The 16,458-nt window shown below is 45.5% G+C and overlaps 1 protein-coding gene across 1 annotated transcript in view; it reads right to left on the bottom strand.

Moving 5' to 3' along the window:
* Positions 1 to 1,589: 1,589 nt before the first annotated feature.
* nomo (nodal modulator) overlaps positions 1,590 to 16,458 on the bottom strand; it is a 53,626-nt gene continuing 38,757 nt past the window's right edge. Inside the window, exons 16-28 of the mRNA XM_020049777.3 lie at positions 14,032 to 14,095; positions 13,844 to 13,939; positions 12,647 to 12,945; positions 11,686 to 11,845; positions 11,092 to 11,218; positions 10,799 to 10,912; positions 10,074 to 10,201; positions 9,541 to 9,682; positions 8,117 to 8,311; positions 7,774 to 7,875; positions 3,571 to 3,690; positions 3,399 to 3,491; positions 1,590 to 3,303 (exon numbers count right to left, since the gene is read on the bottom strand). Coding sequence (XP_019905336.2) covers positions 3,172 to 3,303; positions 3,399 to 3,491; positions 3,571 to 3,690; positions 7,774 to 7,875; positions 8,117 to 8,311; positions 9,541 to 9,682; positions 10,074 to 10,201; positions 10,799 to 10,912; positions 11,092 to 11,218; positions 11,686 to 11,845; positions 12,647 to 12,945; positions 13,844 to 13,939; positions 14,032 to 14,095 — 1,772 coding nt within the window. The 3' untranslated portion in view covers positions 1,590 to 3,171. The remainder of the gene's footprint in view (positions 3,304 to 3,398; positions 3,492 to 3,570; positions 3,691 to 7,773; positions 7,876 to 8,116; positions 8,312 to 9,540; positions 9,683 to 10,073; positions 10,202 to 10,798; positions 10,913 to 11,091; positions 11,219 to 11,685; positions 11,846 to 12,646; positions 12,946 to 13,843; positions 13,940 to 14,031; positions 14,096 to 16,458) is intronic.

The raw sequence follows: 16,458 nt of genomic DNA, 5'->3' as shown, positions 1-16,458 counted from the left end.
TTTGAACCCAGGGCTGTCAACTCCAGCCTCAGTGGGGAAGCTGTAAGCTGGTGAGAGGTCAGCTGTGCTGGGACAGTGATAAGGAGGGAAGAGGGTCATGGTAGGGGTAGAAACATGCGGTTCTACCAGCCCACTTCAAAATCCTGAACTGGCAGCAACGATAAGAGTAGCAGATGTAGTAAAAACCAGTGTATAGATGAAATTAAAACCGGGCATTTTTTGACATCCCCGCATACCTTCCTAACTTGACAAAATGGCTAAAGAAACATATTGAATATGCCTACGTATTTGTTTTTTTGTTATTAAAGTCTGATAGATCAAGTGGTATAGGTAACATATATTTTTAGTGTTTCTTCCTTGTTGTATCTGTGTACCTGTGTATCAGCAACATGACTAAGGACATACGACAAGCTTATGACATCAGATCATACAGTGTATTTAGATGTGCCCACATAGTAGACAAGGTCACCAGATACAACACTTCCCCTTTGTCAGCGTACCTGACAGCCAAACCCAGCAATAGATGTGATTCTAATGGTATAGAAGCCTCAACCCTTCTGATCAAACACTTGTTTCGTTACCCAACAGTGCCCCCAAGTGACATGATCGCCACAAAACAGCCCACCCACATCATATTTAAAATGTACAGCATTACTGAAATCTAAGCGAATGATACACAGCCTTTTGATTTTTTTCACCAATTTCTGTTTGCAGAGAAGCAATGCATATATATGTACCATTTAGCACACTTTTATCCAAAGTGATATTTTCCATGTAACCCACAGGGGGACTTAACTCAAGAGAGCTGGTGTTGCAAGCACGGTTAAACAGAGTTCTTCCAACAGAGCTACACAGTACCAGATTTTGCACTCATCTGATTTTATTAATCATTCATGTCACACAGATCACATCTCAATCCGAGCGAGTCGCTCTGACAAATAAGAATCAGACAAGCCACTGCCCTTTCTCAAACCAGAACCTATCGTAATTGGAAAAGGAACGCCTTTCAACTCAGTAAAAAGCCATTTGTCTGCTCATCTTTCATTTCTAAAGTAGCCATGACTTAATGGAACAGAAGAATCAAATCAAAGCTGGGATTCAGATGGTTCCACAGCATTTCAGCCTTTCACAAGTAACACTTTTCTCTTAAGTTATTTACACCCAATAAACCAGTCATAACAATCAAGTAATAATAATTTTCTCTCATATTACTGCATTGTGAGGTCCTGACAAAAACTTGGGCGCATGGCATTTGTTATCAAAATACCCTCGCTTATGTTAGTATATGCTTGTCATTTAAAACACCTCATTTTGCCTTCGACCTTTGAAATCTGACAACTTATCACAAAACACAAACTCACCATGAAAGACCATTTTTATATCATACACACTGCAGTTCATCACATTTCAGTTAAGACAGAAAAAGTTAATAAATAAAAAAAAAATAACCACCAAGATTGACCCCTATAGCTCCCTAATGAAATCCAAATTATTTCCTTGTTATTCTAATGATTTAACTAACACCCTTTCAAAACCTAAACGGCCGTACTCAACCTCCCCAACCCCCCCCCCCCCCCCCACCCCCCACCCCCACCTGAGACAACTGTCAGACAAACAGAAAGACAACCTTAGTTTACACTACCACAGCTCAGATGAAACCGAATACAAACAAAACAGTCCAAGAAGCCAGTCAGTCACAAAAGATAGACATCTATTCCCCACTGGAAAACAGGAATGATTTCAAGCAGTAACGACACTTACAGTTTACTTTCTGGGTATAATACCTTGATAATAGCTCCTATTGAGGTGCTGTACAGTGGCGTCAGACATAATTCAGATTCTGTCACATTCTCCACATTTTGGGGACTTCATTTTTCATGTATTCAATTTCATGTATTTTTGCCATCCACACAACACCCCATAAGGCAAAACCACACTTATGGAAATTTGTGCCAATTTTTTAAAAATGAAAAACTGTTATATTTTATGAAGACCTTGCGAGACAAGGGAAGGTCAAAGAAATGGCTAAAGCATTGAAATGTCCCACAAGTGGATCTGAATACTTATGTAAAAGGAGATATTTCAGTTATTATTTGTAATAAATTCACACACTTCTAAAAATATATATTCCCTGTCATTATGAGGTATTGTGTAGACTGAAGGCAATATCTTTTAATAATTTTAAGTCCATAACACAGCAAAATGCTGAGAAATGGAAGGGGTCTGAATACTTTCCAAATTATATAGAATTTTCTCCAGTCAACTTGATCACACTCAAACCGGTGAATGGGCTAGCTATGCTATCAACTCTCCTCCTTCCTCTTCTCTTAATGACAGTTAGCATGTTAACAGCACACCACAGACACAAATTACAGCTATTTTTTAAAAGGCCGTTAGTTAGAAAAACAATATCAAACAACATTCCCAACTATCAGGCAAACAGTCATGTATTCAAGAGAATGAACAAGGCAACCTAGGAGCTAATTTGGAAAGGCGCCAAAGAGTGGATTTCCATAAGATCATCTGCGACCGAGAAGCGGGGCCACGGTGTAAACGCCCATAATGACTGGATGTATTCTGGGGCCTGAGGTTCCCCCACCAGGAAGCTCATGACACATTCAGCAACTTGAAAAGTGGGCTGTGTTTGAATTGAATGCCACTGCACATCACGCAAGATGACTTGTCACAAACAGTCAAGTCACATTTAAAGTGGGAGTAATAAATCCTTCGTGATGGATGGCTATCCCAGAGTTACCCAGACCCCAGAAAAACACTACGAAACATCGACTTCACCTGAAGGCCTCGCTAGCGTGTGATCCCAGCAGACAATTACATAGATTTCTTTTTAAAAGCCTTGTATACAGAATACAGAGATTCCAATCAAGATATCTGATGAGTGTTCTATAAAAACAAAGTAGTCACACAGAATAGACATTAAACAACCTGTCTTCCGTAGAATGTTGAATAGAACCCATTACAGAACCTGCGGAACCCTAGCTGGCGACCTCGGTGTGGTTGGTTGGTTGTGGTATTGTACAGTATATCTGTGTCCAATAAAGAACCAGGCTCGGGTTAAAGTAGTGACTAAAGGACTGGGGAACGGAGTCAGGCTGAATGTGTTGGTTGTTTCCTGTTAGGGTAGTTTAGATGCTAGTCGCTGTGTCTGTGGAATCATGTGCGCCGGGTCTTCTGCCTCTTGGCCTGACGTTTAGCCTCGTCCAGCGCGGCGTTGTCCGCTCCCGCCTGGCTGAGGCTACGCACCCCTTGGAGACGGCTCACCAGCTGCAGCAGCAGAGGAATCACCTGGGAGACGGAGAGAGTCGAGGCCGGTAAAACAACACGTCTTTTAATACCACATTGCAAATGCGACGGCGCCGCTGAGAGAGACCGGCTGGCACCTTGTCGTGGTTGTAGGCCGCCAGGAGGAGCAGGAGCGTGAGCGGCAGGGCTGCGTACGACCCCTGGGCCATGTCCTGGTCAGGCACTTTACGCTGGAATGAGACAAACAAGACTTGCCTTCAGCCTGCACACAACACAGATGTAGCACTCCAGACATCAAAGGTCACTCACATTGGGGTTGAAGGTAAGGGTGACGTGCTTGTGGTAGCCTGTGGAGGTGAAGGACACCTGGGGGAGGCTGAAGTCGTACTGGGAGCGAGACAGCGTGGAGTACAGCATCAGCACGTAGGTCTGCGGGGAGGAAAACAAAGAGTGGCGCCACGGTGACGACAAACCCCACAATCAGCTGCCCGGGTATTGCAGGCCCAGAACTGCTACGACAGAACCAAAGACATTCAACTGGCCTATGATTACCCTTAGCGGAAGCAGGAGATATGTGAACGTGATTGAAAAAAGCAAGCGCTAGCTTGCTCTGCCCTGAGTGAGTGCAGCAGCTATCGAGACAGAAGAACCATGGTAACAGCAGCAGCATCATTCAAGGGGAGTATACTGTCCCGGGCAGGGATAGCTCAATTGAACGAAAACTGGTAGCAATGTGTTCCCAATGTTTGCTAAAAAAAAAAAAAAATAAAGGAAAAAAACACTTTGGATTCAGCACAATGACGAGGGGTCACTTCAGAAAGGCAGGGAATTAATTCTAGACCGTGTTTAGGTGTTGACGCAGTATGGACAGGACCCCAAATGACCGACAGAAAGAGACCCTGCCTGGGTTTGCTTTCACTCCTGGCTGCTGGCATTTAATGAACCAAATCTAAAACGAGCGATCGAGACCTGGCTGTTTCTGCCCCCATGTCATCTACGCTGTTTAAGCCCACGCACCCTCAAAGTTCCTCAGACACAATATGGCACTACAAAAACCAAGAAGACCGATGTTCAGACCCTGGACAATCTTAGCATGATCAGAATGTACGTGGGAGTAAACAGTTGATGCTAATTTGAAAGGAAGGGGGAATTTGGTACACGGCCTGAATTTGCTTGGGGCCGTTTCACATAATATTTAACTTTCATCAACAGCTAGTTTTGGTTTTACATCTTCCGCTTCCTGGTATGAGCTAGCCGTGTGTGATCAAAACAGGCCACCCCAGACTGAACTCACAGAAGGACTCTCAGACAGACAAAGCAGAGGATCATGGCGATGTCCCACGCTACACTTGCCACAAACACAGAAAAGGTCCCTGAGATCCATGACGACGCCAACAAAGTGCCCACCTACGACACTCAAGCCGGGCCTCCTGGTTTGTGGAACAAGCGTCGTGACGCAGTGACCCAAAAGGGCAACCAAGAGAATCCGTTCGTTCGCAAAGCTGAGAAGTACGAAGACGTCTACGAGATCCACACCTACGATGCTCAAGTTGGGCCTCCTGGTTTGGGGAACAAGCGCCGTGACGCAGTGACCCAAAAGGGCAACAAAGAGAATCCGTTTGTTCGCAAAGATGAGAAGTACGAAGACGTCTACGAGATGCCCACTTATAGGAACCCTTACACGGCGCCTGGCCAGAGAAATGAGTTTGAGGGCGTCAACCCCAGGGGTGAAGCCCAATACTGGGAGAACGAGTATGAACAGAACTACTACGAAGCGATTGTGGGGAGAAACGTCACGGATGGCAACACCCCAGAGATCCCAGGTCCCAACAGCTCGGGGAAGACACCCTTCATTATTGCTCTATTGTTTCTGGGGACGGTGTGTATCATCCAAATGGTTCTTATGCTCATCTACATAAAAACATAACTTTGGTAGACTGGAGAGCTGAGGGGGATTTGTTGAGGGAACGCGCATTTGAAATGTCTGTTTTTAATAATTATCAAACTATTTGCAATATTGACTAGGTCACTCGTTAAAATGTATTGACATCAGCATGTTGTTCTTTACGAAGGCAGAAAACAACCCCCTCTAAAAACATTTAGCAAATACAGTGGGGAGAACAAGTTTTTGATACACTGTCAATTTTGCAGGTTTTCCTAATTACAAAGCATGTAGAGGTCTATAATTTATATCATAGGTACTCTTCAACTGTGAGAGACGGAATCTAAAACAAAAATCCAGAAAATCACATTGTATGATTTTTAAATAAGGAATTTGCATTTCATTGCATGACATAAGTATTTGATCACCTACCAACCAGTAACAATTCCGGCTCTCACAGACCTGTTAGTTTTTCTTTAAGAAGCACTCCTGTTCTCCACTCATTGCCTGTATTAACTGAACCTGTTTGAACTGGCTAATTGCATAAAAGACACCTGTCCACACACTCAATCAAACAGACTCCAACCTCTCCACAATGGCCAAGACCAGAGAGCTGTGTAAGGACATCAGGGATAAAATTGTAGACCTGCACAAGGCTGGGATGGGCTACAGGACAATAGGCAAGCAGCTTGGTGAGAAGGCAACAACTGTTGGCGCAATTATTAGAAAATGGAAGAAGTTCAAGATGACAGTCAATCTCCCTCGGTCTGGGGCTCCATGCAAGATTTCACCTCGTGGGGGATCAATGATCATGAGGAAGGTGAGGGATCAGGCCAGAACTACACGGCAGGACCTGGTCAATGACCTGAAGAGAGCTGGGACCACAGTCTCAAAGAAAACCATTAGTAACACACTACACTGTCATGGATTAAAATCCTGCAGCGTACGCAAGGTCCCCCTGCCCAAGACAGCGCATGTCCAGGCCCGTCTGAAGTTTGCCAATGACCATCTGGATGATCCAGAGGAGGAATGGGAAAAGGTCATGTGGTCTGATGAGACAAAAATCGAGCTTTTTGGTCTAAACTCCACTCGCCGTGTTTGGTGGAAGAAGAAGGATGAGTACAACCCCAAGAACACCATCCCAACCGTGAAGCATGGAAGTGGAAACATCTTTCTTTGGGGATGCTTTTCTGCAAAGGGGACTGGACGACTGCACCGTATTGAGGGGAGAATGGATGGGGCCATGTATCGCGAGATCTTGACCAACAACCTCCTTCCCTCAGTAAGAGCCTTGAAGATGGGTTGTGGCTGGGCCTTCCAGCATGACAATGACCCGAAACACACAGCCAGGGCAACTAAGGAGTGGCTCCGTAAGAAGCATCTCAAGGTCCTGGAGTGGCCTAGCCAGTCTCCAGACCTGAACCCAATAGAAAATCTTTGGAGGGAGCTGAAAGTCCGTATTACCCAGCGACAGCCCCGAAACCTGAAGGATCTGGAGAAGGACTGTATGGAGGAGTGGGCCAAAATACCTGCTGCAGTGTGTGCAAACCTGGTCAAGAACTACAGGAAACGTATGATCTCGGTAATTGCAAACAAAGGTTTCTGTACCAAATATTAAGATCTGCTTTTCCGATTTACTTATGTCATGCAATAAAATGCTAATTAATTACTTAAAAATCACACAATGTGATTTTCTGGATTTTACAGACTTCTACATGCTTTGTAAGTGGGAAAACCTGCAAAATCGGCAGTGTATCAAATACTTGTTCTCCCCACTGTAAATGACCAGCAGGGGAAACTTCTATTTCTGGCGGGTGCTCCCAACTGGGCTCAGCGCAAGCGTATAACAGAAAATACTCAATAGTCAAGTATACAGACATTTTCAAAGTCCAAACCTGTTCCACTTCCCCTTCTATCCACCCACACACAGTAGTGGGATGAACAGGAGGACAGTGAGAAAGTAGCCTACCAGCGAGTGGAGCATTTCTAGAAGCCCTGTGCGGGACCACGTGTACTAATAAACCGATATTAATCGCCACAAGTTAGAATTGTTTCCTGGATATTTAGATTTGGTCACATGCTTGGTGGTTTACAAATGACGGTGTTTAATCTCTAAATGCTAGTGACTGCCAAACTACTCAGGTTCAAACGAGTGGCACAAGGAAGTCAGGTTCTTCTATGGACTCCAAATGAGTCTGTTACCACAGTAACCCTATTAAAAGAGGTAGCTGGCATTTTGATATCACCTGTGAAAAGGTAACTGGAATGTCTCAGGAGCCAATGATGTCAGGTCACTATAACTTGTAACCTATTACATTAAATATATTTCTGCTTCAACAAACATTATACAATCTAGTCATCTCTTTTTTTGTGTTTCATGGTGTATATGGCGGTTGATGAGATATTTTGGAAGATAAAAGAATACGTTTACCTTTAAAAAGTGTTTTATGTCTGTTGGACCATAAAGTTAGTTTGAAGCCCTGGCAATGACAGGGAAAAGGGATTTCTGATTTTGGCGTATTCCTCATGGTGACCCGGGATCTTGGACGCTTGGGCTACCTAGCAATCCGCTAAACATTCAGTTTTAGCCAGCCAAAAAGTATGTCACATTAGTGTACTTGAAATGATACCTCTCCATCCCTATCCAGAGGGGGAAAGTGGAAGAAGAGTGACTGTCCCAGAGACACACTGTTGATGGGGTTGTCCAGGTTATCACTCCTATACAGCTTCACCTGCAGGAGAGGAACAGAGTTTATATGGAAACATAAAGGACAATAGGTGGGACCAGATCCCTGGGGGAAGAGTTCATATGGAGCCATAGAGTTAGATAGAGGACAATAGGTGGGACCAGATCCCTGGGGGAAGAGTTCATATGGAGCCATAGAGTTACATAGAGAGGAATAGGTGGGACCAGATCTTAAAAGGAAACAGTTCTGAGGTCCCCTCACAGGTCTGTTAACAACAGGATCTTACTGAGAGAGTGGGGAGGTGCTCTGCTGACGTGATGACGTTTCCACTCAAGTCAAACTGATTGATCTGCCTGAAAGCGATGATGTTGACGCCCATAATGTCGGCGCTCCCGACCTCTATGAAGCGGTGCTGGGGCAGGGCTCTCTCAATGTGGTCATTGCCCTCCGCTCTCAGCTGGATCAGGTACCTACAGCCAGGCTAGGAGAAACCCACAGTTAGTGACTTTGTTACTTGTGGCTAAATGTAGGCTTTATAACTGCTCTACGTGGTCAAAATCCTCAAAAGCAGGACCCTGAAGCGCAACCGTTCGCAAGCAAACATTTTCCCATGGGAGACCGAGTTTTATTTTAATTCACACTACTCTCGATCCACTATAGTTTTCCTCGACCTAATCAAAAACATTTTATTCACTTTCAATAAATTGATCCCCCCAGGAGGGATCAATTGAATCTCCCTCTCCGCTATGCAGGCACAGTGAATTGAGGAGCACTTGGTGCCTGTCCATGCTGCTGCTAAGAGGATTTAAAATAAAGAAATAAAAAAGAAAACAAAAATCGGGGTAACCTTTAAGCCTGCTGTTACCCAGCCACTGCATCATGAACTGTTGTGAACTGCCTGCCTGCCAAAACACACATGCCTGCCTGCCCATTCCCTCCACATGGAACTCACCACTCTAAAGTGCCTCAGGAGAAGTGCAAACTCTCTCGCACAGGACACGCAAAAATAAGCACACCGGGTTAATGGTTATAAACTATTCTACTAGTTTATGGTTGTCTGGTTTTTCTATTCATTACTTGTGTTATTTGCCGAAGAAAAGGAATGTGGACTGTTCTTCAATGTGCTTCTCTGAGGAGATATATTTTTCATGTTCCATATTTTTTTGGCATGGCGCCACAGCTAAATGAATGCAGCACCCTGTGATTATTTTATGAGGCAAATAAAGCTGGTATCCAGTAGTGAAGACGTCACTGCTTCTATCCTGCCCAATAATTCAGAGGTCTCCATCTTTTCTAGTCTGCTACTTTAAGGAATGAAAATATCTGCCTCTGTAAATCTTGGGTCCTTAGTGTACAAGAGAATGTACTGCTTGGGGTCAAATAAGGGCTGATTAGCCCCATCATTTTGGTTTCAATTCTGTCATAACCACAACAACAGGCAATGTATATTTAGTAATCATTGAAACACCAATCAAAAATCTTTCTATTCAATCGAATTGCTATGGCTAAAATATATATTTGGCATTGCTATTTGACTTCTTGTCTGTGTGAGTCCTACCAACCAAACAACTAATAACATCACCAGAAATGTTTGGGGGGAAAACAAGAGGGAAGAGTCATTTCCTCTTCAGTAGATCATGCTTTAAAAGGAAGTCAATTCCACTTAGATGATCCCACCCAAAACATCCCATGGAAATGGCCCTGACCCACCAGCAGCCCTCTGAGCCTGAAGCGTCCCTCCTGGTCGGTGACCGTGTCCTCACTGTAGATGCTGCACTCAGACTGTCCCACAGCCTCCACTGACACGTCTCGCTCCGCGTCCCCGCTCAACGACTGCACCGCCCCGTAGCAGCTGGACAAAACAGGCACAGAAACGTTGTTAGAGACACTGCCATTTGGAGATAGGACAGATGTAAGAAACGAGTTAGACAGACCGCCATTTGGAGATAGGACAGATGTAAGAAACGAGTTAGACAGACCGCCAATTTGGAGATAGGACAGATGTAAGAAACGAGTTAGACAGACCGCCATTTGGAGATAGGACAGATGTAAGAAACGAGTTAGACAGACCACCATTTGGAGATAGGACAGATGTAAGAAACGAGTTAGACAGACTGCCATTTGGAGATAGGAAACGGGTTAGAGACACAGTCGTTTGGGGATAGGACAGTATAGGAAACGGGTTAGAAGAGATTTAAGAACTGTATTTCTCTGGGTGTGTTCTGACGGTCCTCCTTCAGTACCTGTATGCTGTTTTAAATCCAGTGATGTCGATACTGAGATTCTCTCCCTCCTCCACCGTGATCATCTGTGAGGCCGGCTCAAACCTGAACTCCTTCATCATCGGCTTGAAGTAGTACTGACCCGGATTCTGAAGGGAGGGACGAAGAGAGGGAGGAAGAGAGATGGATGACAGACACAGACAAGAGACGGGGGAAAAGGGACGAATAAGAAGCGAGGGATCAATAACAATCTTGGCATTGTTGATGGAGCAACCAACACATAATATCCATGTTTATCACTAACTCCCACTTTAAAAACAGTACATTTCTGGGTGAAAGGGCCACAGAGGGGCCCGGGTGAAAGGGCCACAGAGGGCCCGGGTGAAAGGGCCACAGAGGGCCCGGGTGAAAGGGCCACAGAGGGCCCGGGTGAAAGGGCCACAGAGGGCCCGGGTGAAAGGGCCACAGAGGGCCCGGGTGAAAGGGCCACAGAGGGCCCGGTTGAAAGGGCCACAGAGGGCCCGGTTGAAAGGGCCACAGAGGGCCCGGGTGAAAGGGCCACAGAGGGCCCGGGTGAAAGGGCCACAGAGGGCCCGGGTGAAAGGGCCACAGAGGGCCCGGGTGAAAGGGCCACAGAGGGCCCGGGTGAAAGGGCCACAGAGGGCCCGGGTGAAAGGGCCACAGAGGGCCCGGGTGAAAGGGCCACAGAGGGCCCGGGTGAAAGGGCCACAGAGGTCAGTCCATACCAGGTTGTTGAAGGTGAGGATCCCGGTGTCCTGAGTGAGCAGGTTGGATCTGAACGACCCTCCACTGAGAGAAAGCAGAACGCCGGCCAGCGGATGACCCTCCTCAGACTTAATCTAGAACACAGGGAGACGGAGAGACAACATGACCACGTAAGCCCACGTGGAGAAGACACTCATGATTCTCCCACGCTAACTCAAGTCCCCTTTACATAAGATTCCTTCCCCTGAAAGATTTAGATTTGACAATATGACATGTGACGAATATGACGAAGTGTTGCATGTGTTTACAGTACTTTGAAGGTGATCCCGGCCAGGGCAAAGGCCTTGAAGTCTCCCAGAGTTCCCTCCACCGGGCTGAGGACGAAGCCTTCCTTGCTGGCACTGATGTCATACTGTCTGCCACTGTGCAGGGGACCAACGCTGGAGGAGTACAACCAACCAATGGGAAGTTCTTTAGACTGACTTGTATTCCTACTTTAACATAAGTTAGCGGAGGCCATCATCCAGACTGACTTACAGTAGCGACTGGCACATTTTCATATGTTCTTATACAGGTGTATCTCGGGATTTGAAGCCACATAACTCGGTGTTGTATGTGACATGCTCTACCGACAGGGCCCCTCACAGAATCACAGAACTTCTCCATTAACATCACACAGGACATTTACCCAAATGCCTAGCAACTTAACCAAAGCAAACCTGTCTAAACAGATATGGAATATAGGGTCAATATTCAGTGTCTGCCAACAGGTAGGAGAAATCAGGTGTGTCGTCAAAAACCCACAACGGGGTGGTCTTAACAAACCCTTGAATTCACCAGTTGTGTTATGTCTGACCACGGCTGTGTTCTCCGGACTGTGGCAACTTCAGAGCAGTGACTGGTGTACCTGTATGCTCCGTTGTCGTTGGTGGCGACTTTGATGAGGGGTGACCCGGCTCCTCTCTCCGTGATGGAGATCTCCACCCCCTGCAGCTTGGGAGCTACTTGGCCCTCCAGGAACAGACCGGCACGGCCCACAATGTCCACCACATGCCCGGGACAAGACTCTGTGAAGGTGGGGGGGGTGGTTGTCAGAATGTTTTATAGGTCACATTGGTGCGAGAGCTGTAATTTCGACACAGTATATGAACCAAAATATTTCTCTTTTTAGAGGACCCAATTGCGGAGAGAACAGAGCCAGCCGCTGCTTGTTGATAGCAACTATTTTGCAACAGAGTTTTGATTGGACTTTGAGATATGGAGCGTGACAAATGGGCACCGGTCGTTCCAATTGGGTATGCCTCATTTGCTAGTAGGCTAGTACACTGCAAAATTACATTTACTGTCAGATTAATACGCAGCTACTAGCAGCGTGTATTATATTACAGTGGGAAATCAAGCAAATGTGTTTAGAGCTTCAATTTAGCTACTTGGGAAATTAGAACCAAATAAGGAAGTATGAAATCAGTGCACATTAACATCCAGGCCGATTCATCTGTGTTGAACGAAACTAAAGACAATTCTGGAGCTGTATAACAGCTGACATTGAACGGCAATAGGTAAAATGCCAAAATGTACAACTATTGCATTAGGATGCAAAGAACTTGAATCCCAACAATTTCTACACCAACGGTAATCGATCAATTCGGGCTTTAACTAAAGGTCAAATCCACAGTCGCTTCATGCATTTTGGGGACTTCTGAGTAAACTTCATGTAAACACAGCAAAAGTAGAACAATCAGTTACAAATGCCACCGGGGGAAAATGTTAGTCTGGAGCCGTGAAAAATATTATGCGAGCAAGAACAGAAGAAAAACCAGTCCTTTGGACAGAAACCGGAAAAAGCTAATCAACTGAAGATGTCTGACCTCCAGTTATGGTGGCCTCGACCTCCGGGGGATAGAAGAGCAGTTCCTTGGAGGAGGGGGTGACTGTGATTTTCTCCCCAGCCCTGGCCCAGTAGGAGAACTCGTAGTGGAAGGGCCCTGTGAGCTCGTCGGCCCGCTCCTGGACGGGGGGCCGGCTGTCGCCTCCCTCCTCATTGGCAGCCCGTCTCTCCCTCTCCTGGCGACGCAGCTCAATCTCCTGCAGCTGCTGCTCCTGTCTTAGCTCCTCCTGACTCCTCAGGGGGCCCAGGACCAGAGCCGGCTCTGACTCGATGGACGATCTACAAATGACACGAGGGCGGTTAGAACCAGGTTCAACCTCCATATCTGGAACAAGTCAGGATCCATAACTAGGGATTGCCACGGTTACTCAAATAATCAAATTAAATTAGTATTAGTGTACTTGAGTATGAATGTGTGCAAAGAACACAACATTGATATAAATAGGCCTGAATATTCCTGTTCTAAATACATTTAAAATACCAATCTAAAATGTTTTCAGAGGAGGATATACCATTGACATATGTATTTTTATATATTCCATTTGTTCCTTCCCTCGTGTTTGTTGTTCACGTTGGTCAGACAAAGCAGCACTAGTGGTGTGGTGGCCCAGTTTAAGTTAGGAAAACCGCATTCGAGTGTGGAAATTCAATTGCAAAGGGTGGTGCTGTTTCTTACTTTTCACAATGTGGGATTGCATTAACATTTGCAACCTGATCAACTCTATGCGAAGGAGATGTTTTGCACTGTGTGAGGCAAACGGTGGTCACACCAGATACTGACTGGTTTTCAGAACCCCCCAATACAGTGAAACTGCACATTTTAGAGTGGCCTTTTATTGTGGCCAGCCTAAGGCGCACCTGTGCAATAATCATGCTGTCTAATCAGCATCCTGATATTTCACACCTGTGAGGTGGATGGATTATCTCGGCAAAGGAGAAGTACTCACTAACACAGATTTAGACAGATTTCTGAACAATATTTGACAGAAATAGGCCTTTTGTGTACATAGAGAAAGTCTTAGAACTTTGAGTTCAGCTCATGATAAATGGGGGCAAAAACTAAAGTGTTGCGTTCATAATTTTGTTCAGTGTATATGCTTCCATACTTAAAGAGTTAACTACGGTCTACAAACGGATATTACAGGCAATTCTTCAGACTTGCTGGGGGACGACTTACTTGATGGTGACCGTGACGTCCAGCATCTTGTCAGTGGTGACGAGGCCGGTCATGTGATGCCTCACCGCGGTTAGGGTCAAGATACTGGGCGCCGACCTGACAAAGACAATCACGTAGCACACAGGCATTCACTTTGGCGTGCTTCATAAAGGAAAAGCGCAGAGACTGGCCAGATGGATCGTACGTACGTGTCATAGGTGTAGTAGTCTTGTTCAAACTGATGGCAGGAGCGAGGGGTTACTTTGTACACACCTGGCAGGACAAGGAGAACGTTACTGAACAAGACAGATACTGGATCTAAGAAATCAACCCCGACTTGACATCTAAGATTTAGTCTCAATGAGAAAGAAAATGCAAATTCACTATATGCCTCGTGGACATAACCTTAAAAAGAGAGAGAAAGAGAGGGAGCTTGAGAGGGAGAGAGGGAGCTTGAGAGGGAGAGAGAGAGCAAGAGAGGGAGCTAGAGTGGGAGAGAGGGAGAGCTAGAGTGGGAGAGAGGGAGAGCTAGAGTGGGAGAGCTAGAGTGGGAGATGAAATGTCTACACACCCCTGTTAAAATGCCAGGTTCTGGTAATGTAAAAGAATGAGACAAAAATAAATAGTGTCAGAACTTTTTCCACCTTTAATGTGACCTATAACGTGAACAATTCAATTGAAAAACAAACTGAAATCTTGGACGAGGAAAAATGTGTCAGCACTCTTTTTGGGTAGGAGTCTATTAGCATGGCACATCTTGACGTGGCAATATTTGCCCACTCTTCTTTGCAAAAGCGCTCCAAATCTGTCAGATTGCGAGGACATCTCCTGTGCGCAGCCCTCTTTAGATCACCCTACAGATGGCTCAATTGGATTCAGGTCTGGGATCTGGCTGGGCCATTCCAAAACGTTAATCTTCTTCTGGTGAAGCCATGCTTTTGTGGATTTGGATGTGTGCTTTGGGTTGTTGTCGTGTTGAAATGTGAAATTCCTCTTCATCTTCAGCTTTCTAACGGCGCCTGAAGATTTTGTGCCAAAATTGCCTGGTATTTGGAACTGTTCATAATTCCCTCGACCCTGACTAAGGCCCCGGTTCCAGCTGAAGAAAAACAGCCCCAAAGCATGATGCTGCCACCATCATGCTTCACTGTATGGTGTTCTTTGGGTGATGTGCAGTGTTGTTTTTGCGCCAAACATACCTTTTGGGATTATGGCCAAAAGGTTCAACCTTAGTTTCATCAGACCATAACACATTTTCCCACATGATTTTGGGGGACATGATGTTTGTTTTTGCAAACTTCATCTGGGCTTGGATGTTTTTCTTTGTACGAAAAGGCTTCCATCTGCAAAATCCAGAGTCTATTTGATTTTCAAGGACAGGGACAGCAACGGGCCCCCCAAACCAGGTACTCCGCAGGTGTGGACCAGGACCTCATCTCCTTCTAAAATGTTAAACTGGAAGAGACTGAGAAAAGTTAGAAAGTGCATTCCTCATATCCCCCAGAACAATAATATAGCAGCGTAACACCTTGGAACTGAGACGGGGGGTGCAGCAACACCTTGGAACTGAGACGGGGGGTGCAGCGACACTGTGGCCCTGCCCGGGAGGCCCCGGACAGGGCCCAACAGGCAGGAAATCAATCTACCCACGTTGCCAGGCATCAACCAAAGGGACACCCACCAACCGCAACCACCCTGAATGAGGGCCGAGTATTGCCAGCAGCGTACAGCCCAATTGCACAAGTGCGCAACAGAGAGTCAACAACAAGCCAGTGACTCTTCCCCCGAAAGGTATTGGAGGGAGGGCATCACAGTGGTGACGAGAGCCCACCTGGCAAGACAGCAAGGGTGGACAGTTTCAAGCCTACTGGTTACTTTCACGCCCCCGGGCCAGGCTACACCTAATTATAAATCGTGCTGTTGAGATTAGTTTTTAAGCAGACATTTCTAACCTTAATTGGCAGAACATTCCACAGTAGTGGAGCTCTATGAGAAAAGGCCCTGCCACCAGCTGTTTGTTTAGAAATTCTAGGTACAATTAAAAGGCCTGCATCTTGGGATCGTAGGTTACGTGTAAGTATGTATGGCTGGATTATTTCAGCAAGGTAAGTAGGAGCAAGTCCATGTATTGATTTATAAGTTAACAGTAAAACCTTAAAAGCAGCCCTAACCCTAACAGGCAGCCAGTGTAAGGACGCTAGAACAGGAGTAATGTGTTCAAATTGTTTTGTTCAAGTTAGAATTCTAGCGGCCGTGTGCAGCACTAATTGAAGTTTATTTATTAATTTGTCTGCATAACCAGAGAGAAGAGCATTGCAGTAATCTAGTCTAGAAGTAACAAAAGCATAGATAAATTTTTCTGCATCAGTTTTTGATAGAAAGTTTCTAATTTTTGCAGATGAAAATAAGCAACTCTTGAGACAGATTTTATATGTTCTTCAAAGGAGAGGTCAGGATCAAGGGTAACGCCGTTTTTTTTACAGTTTTTTGGGATACGATCACGCAGCCGTCGAGGTTCACAGTGAGATCTGCTAACAAAGCTCTTTGTTTCTTGGGTCCTAAAACGACCATTTCTGTTTTCCTTGAGTTTAAGAGCAAGAAAATCTCTGTCATCCACTTCCTAATATCTGAAACAC

Source organism: Esox lucius, chromosome 9, assembly GCF_011004845.1.
Source record: "Esox lucius isolate fEsoLuc1 chromosome 9, fEsoLuc1.pri, whole genome shotgun sequence".
In the NCBI taxonomy this organism is placed as follows: domain Eukaryota; kingdom Metazoa; phylum Chordata; class Actinopteri; order Esociformes; family Esocidae; genus Esox; species Esox lucius.
The sequence above is the reverse complement of the archived record's forward strand: the minus strand, read 5'-3'. Positions and strand labels throughout refer to the sequence as shown.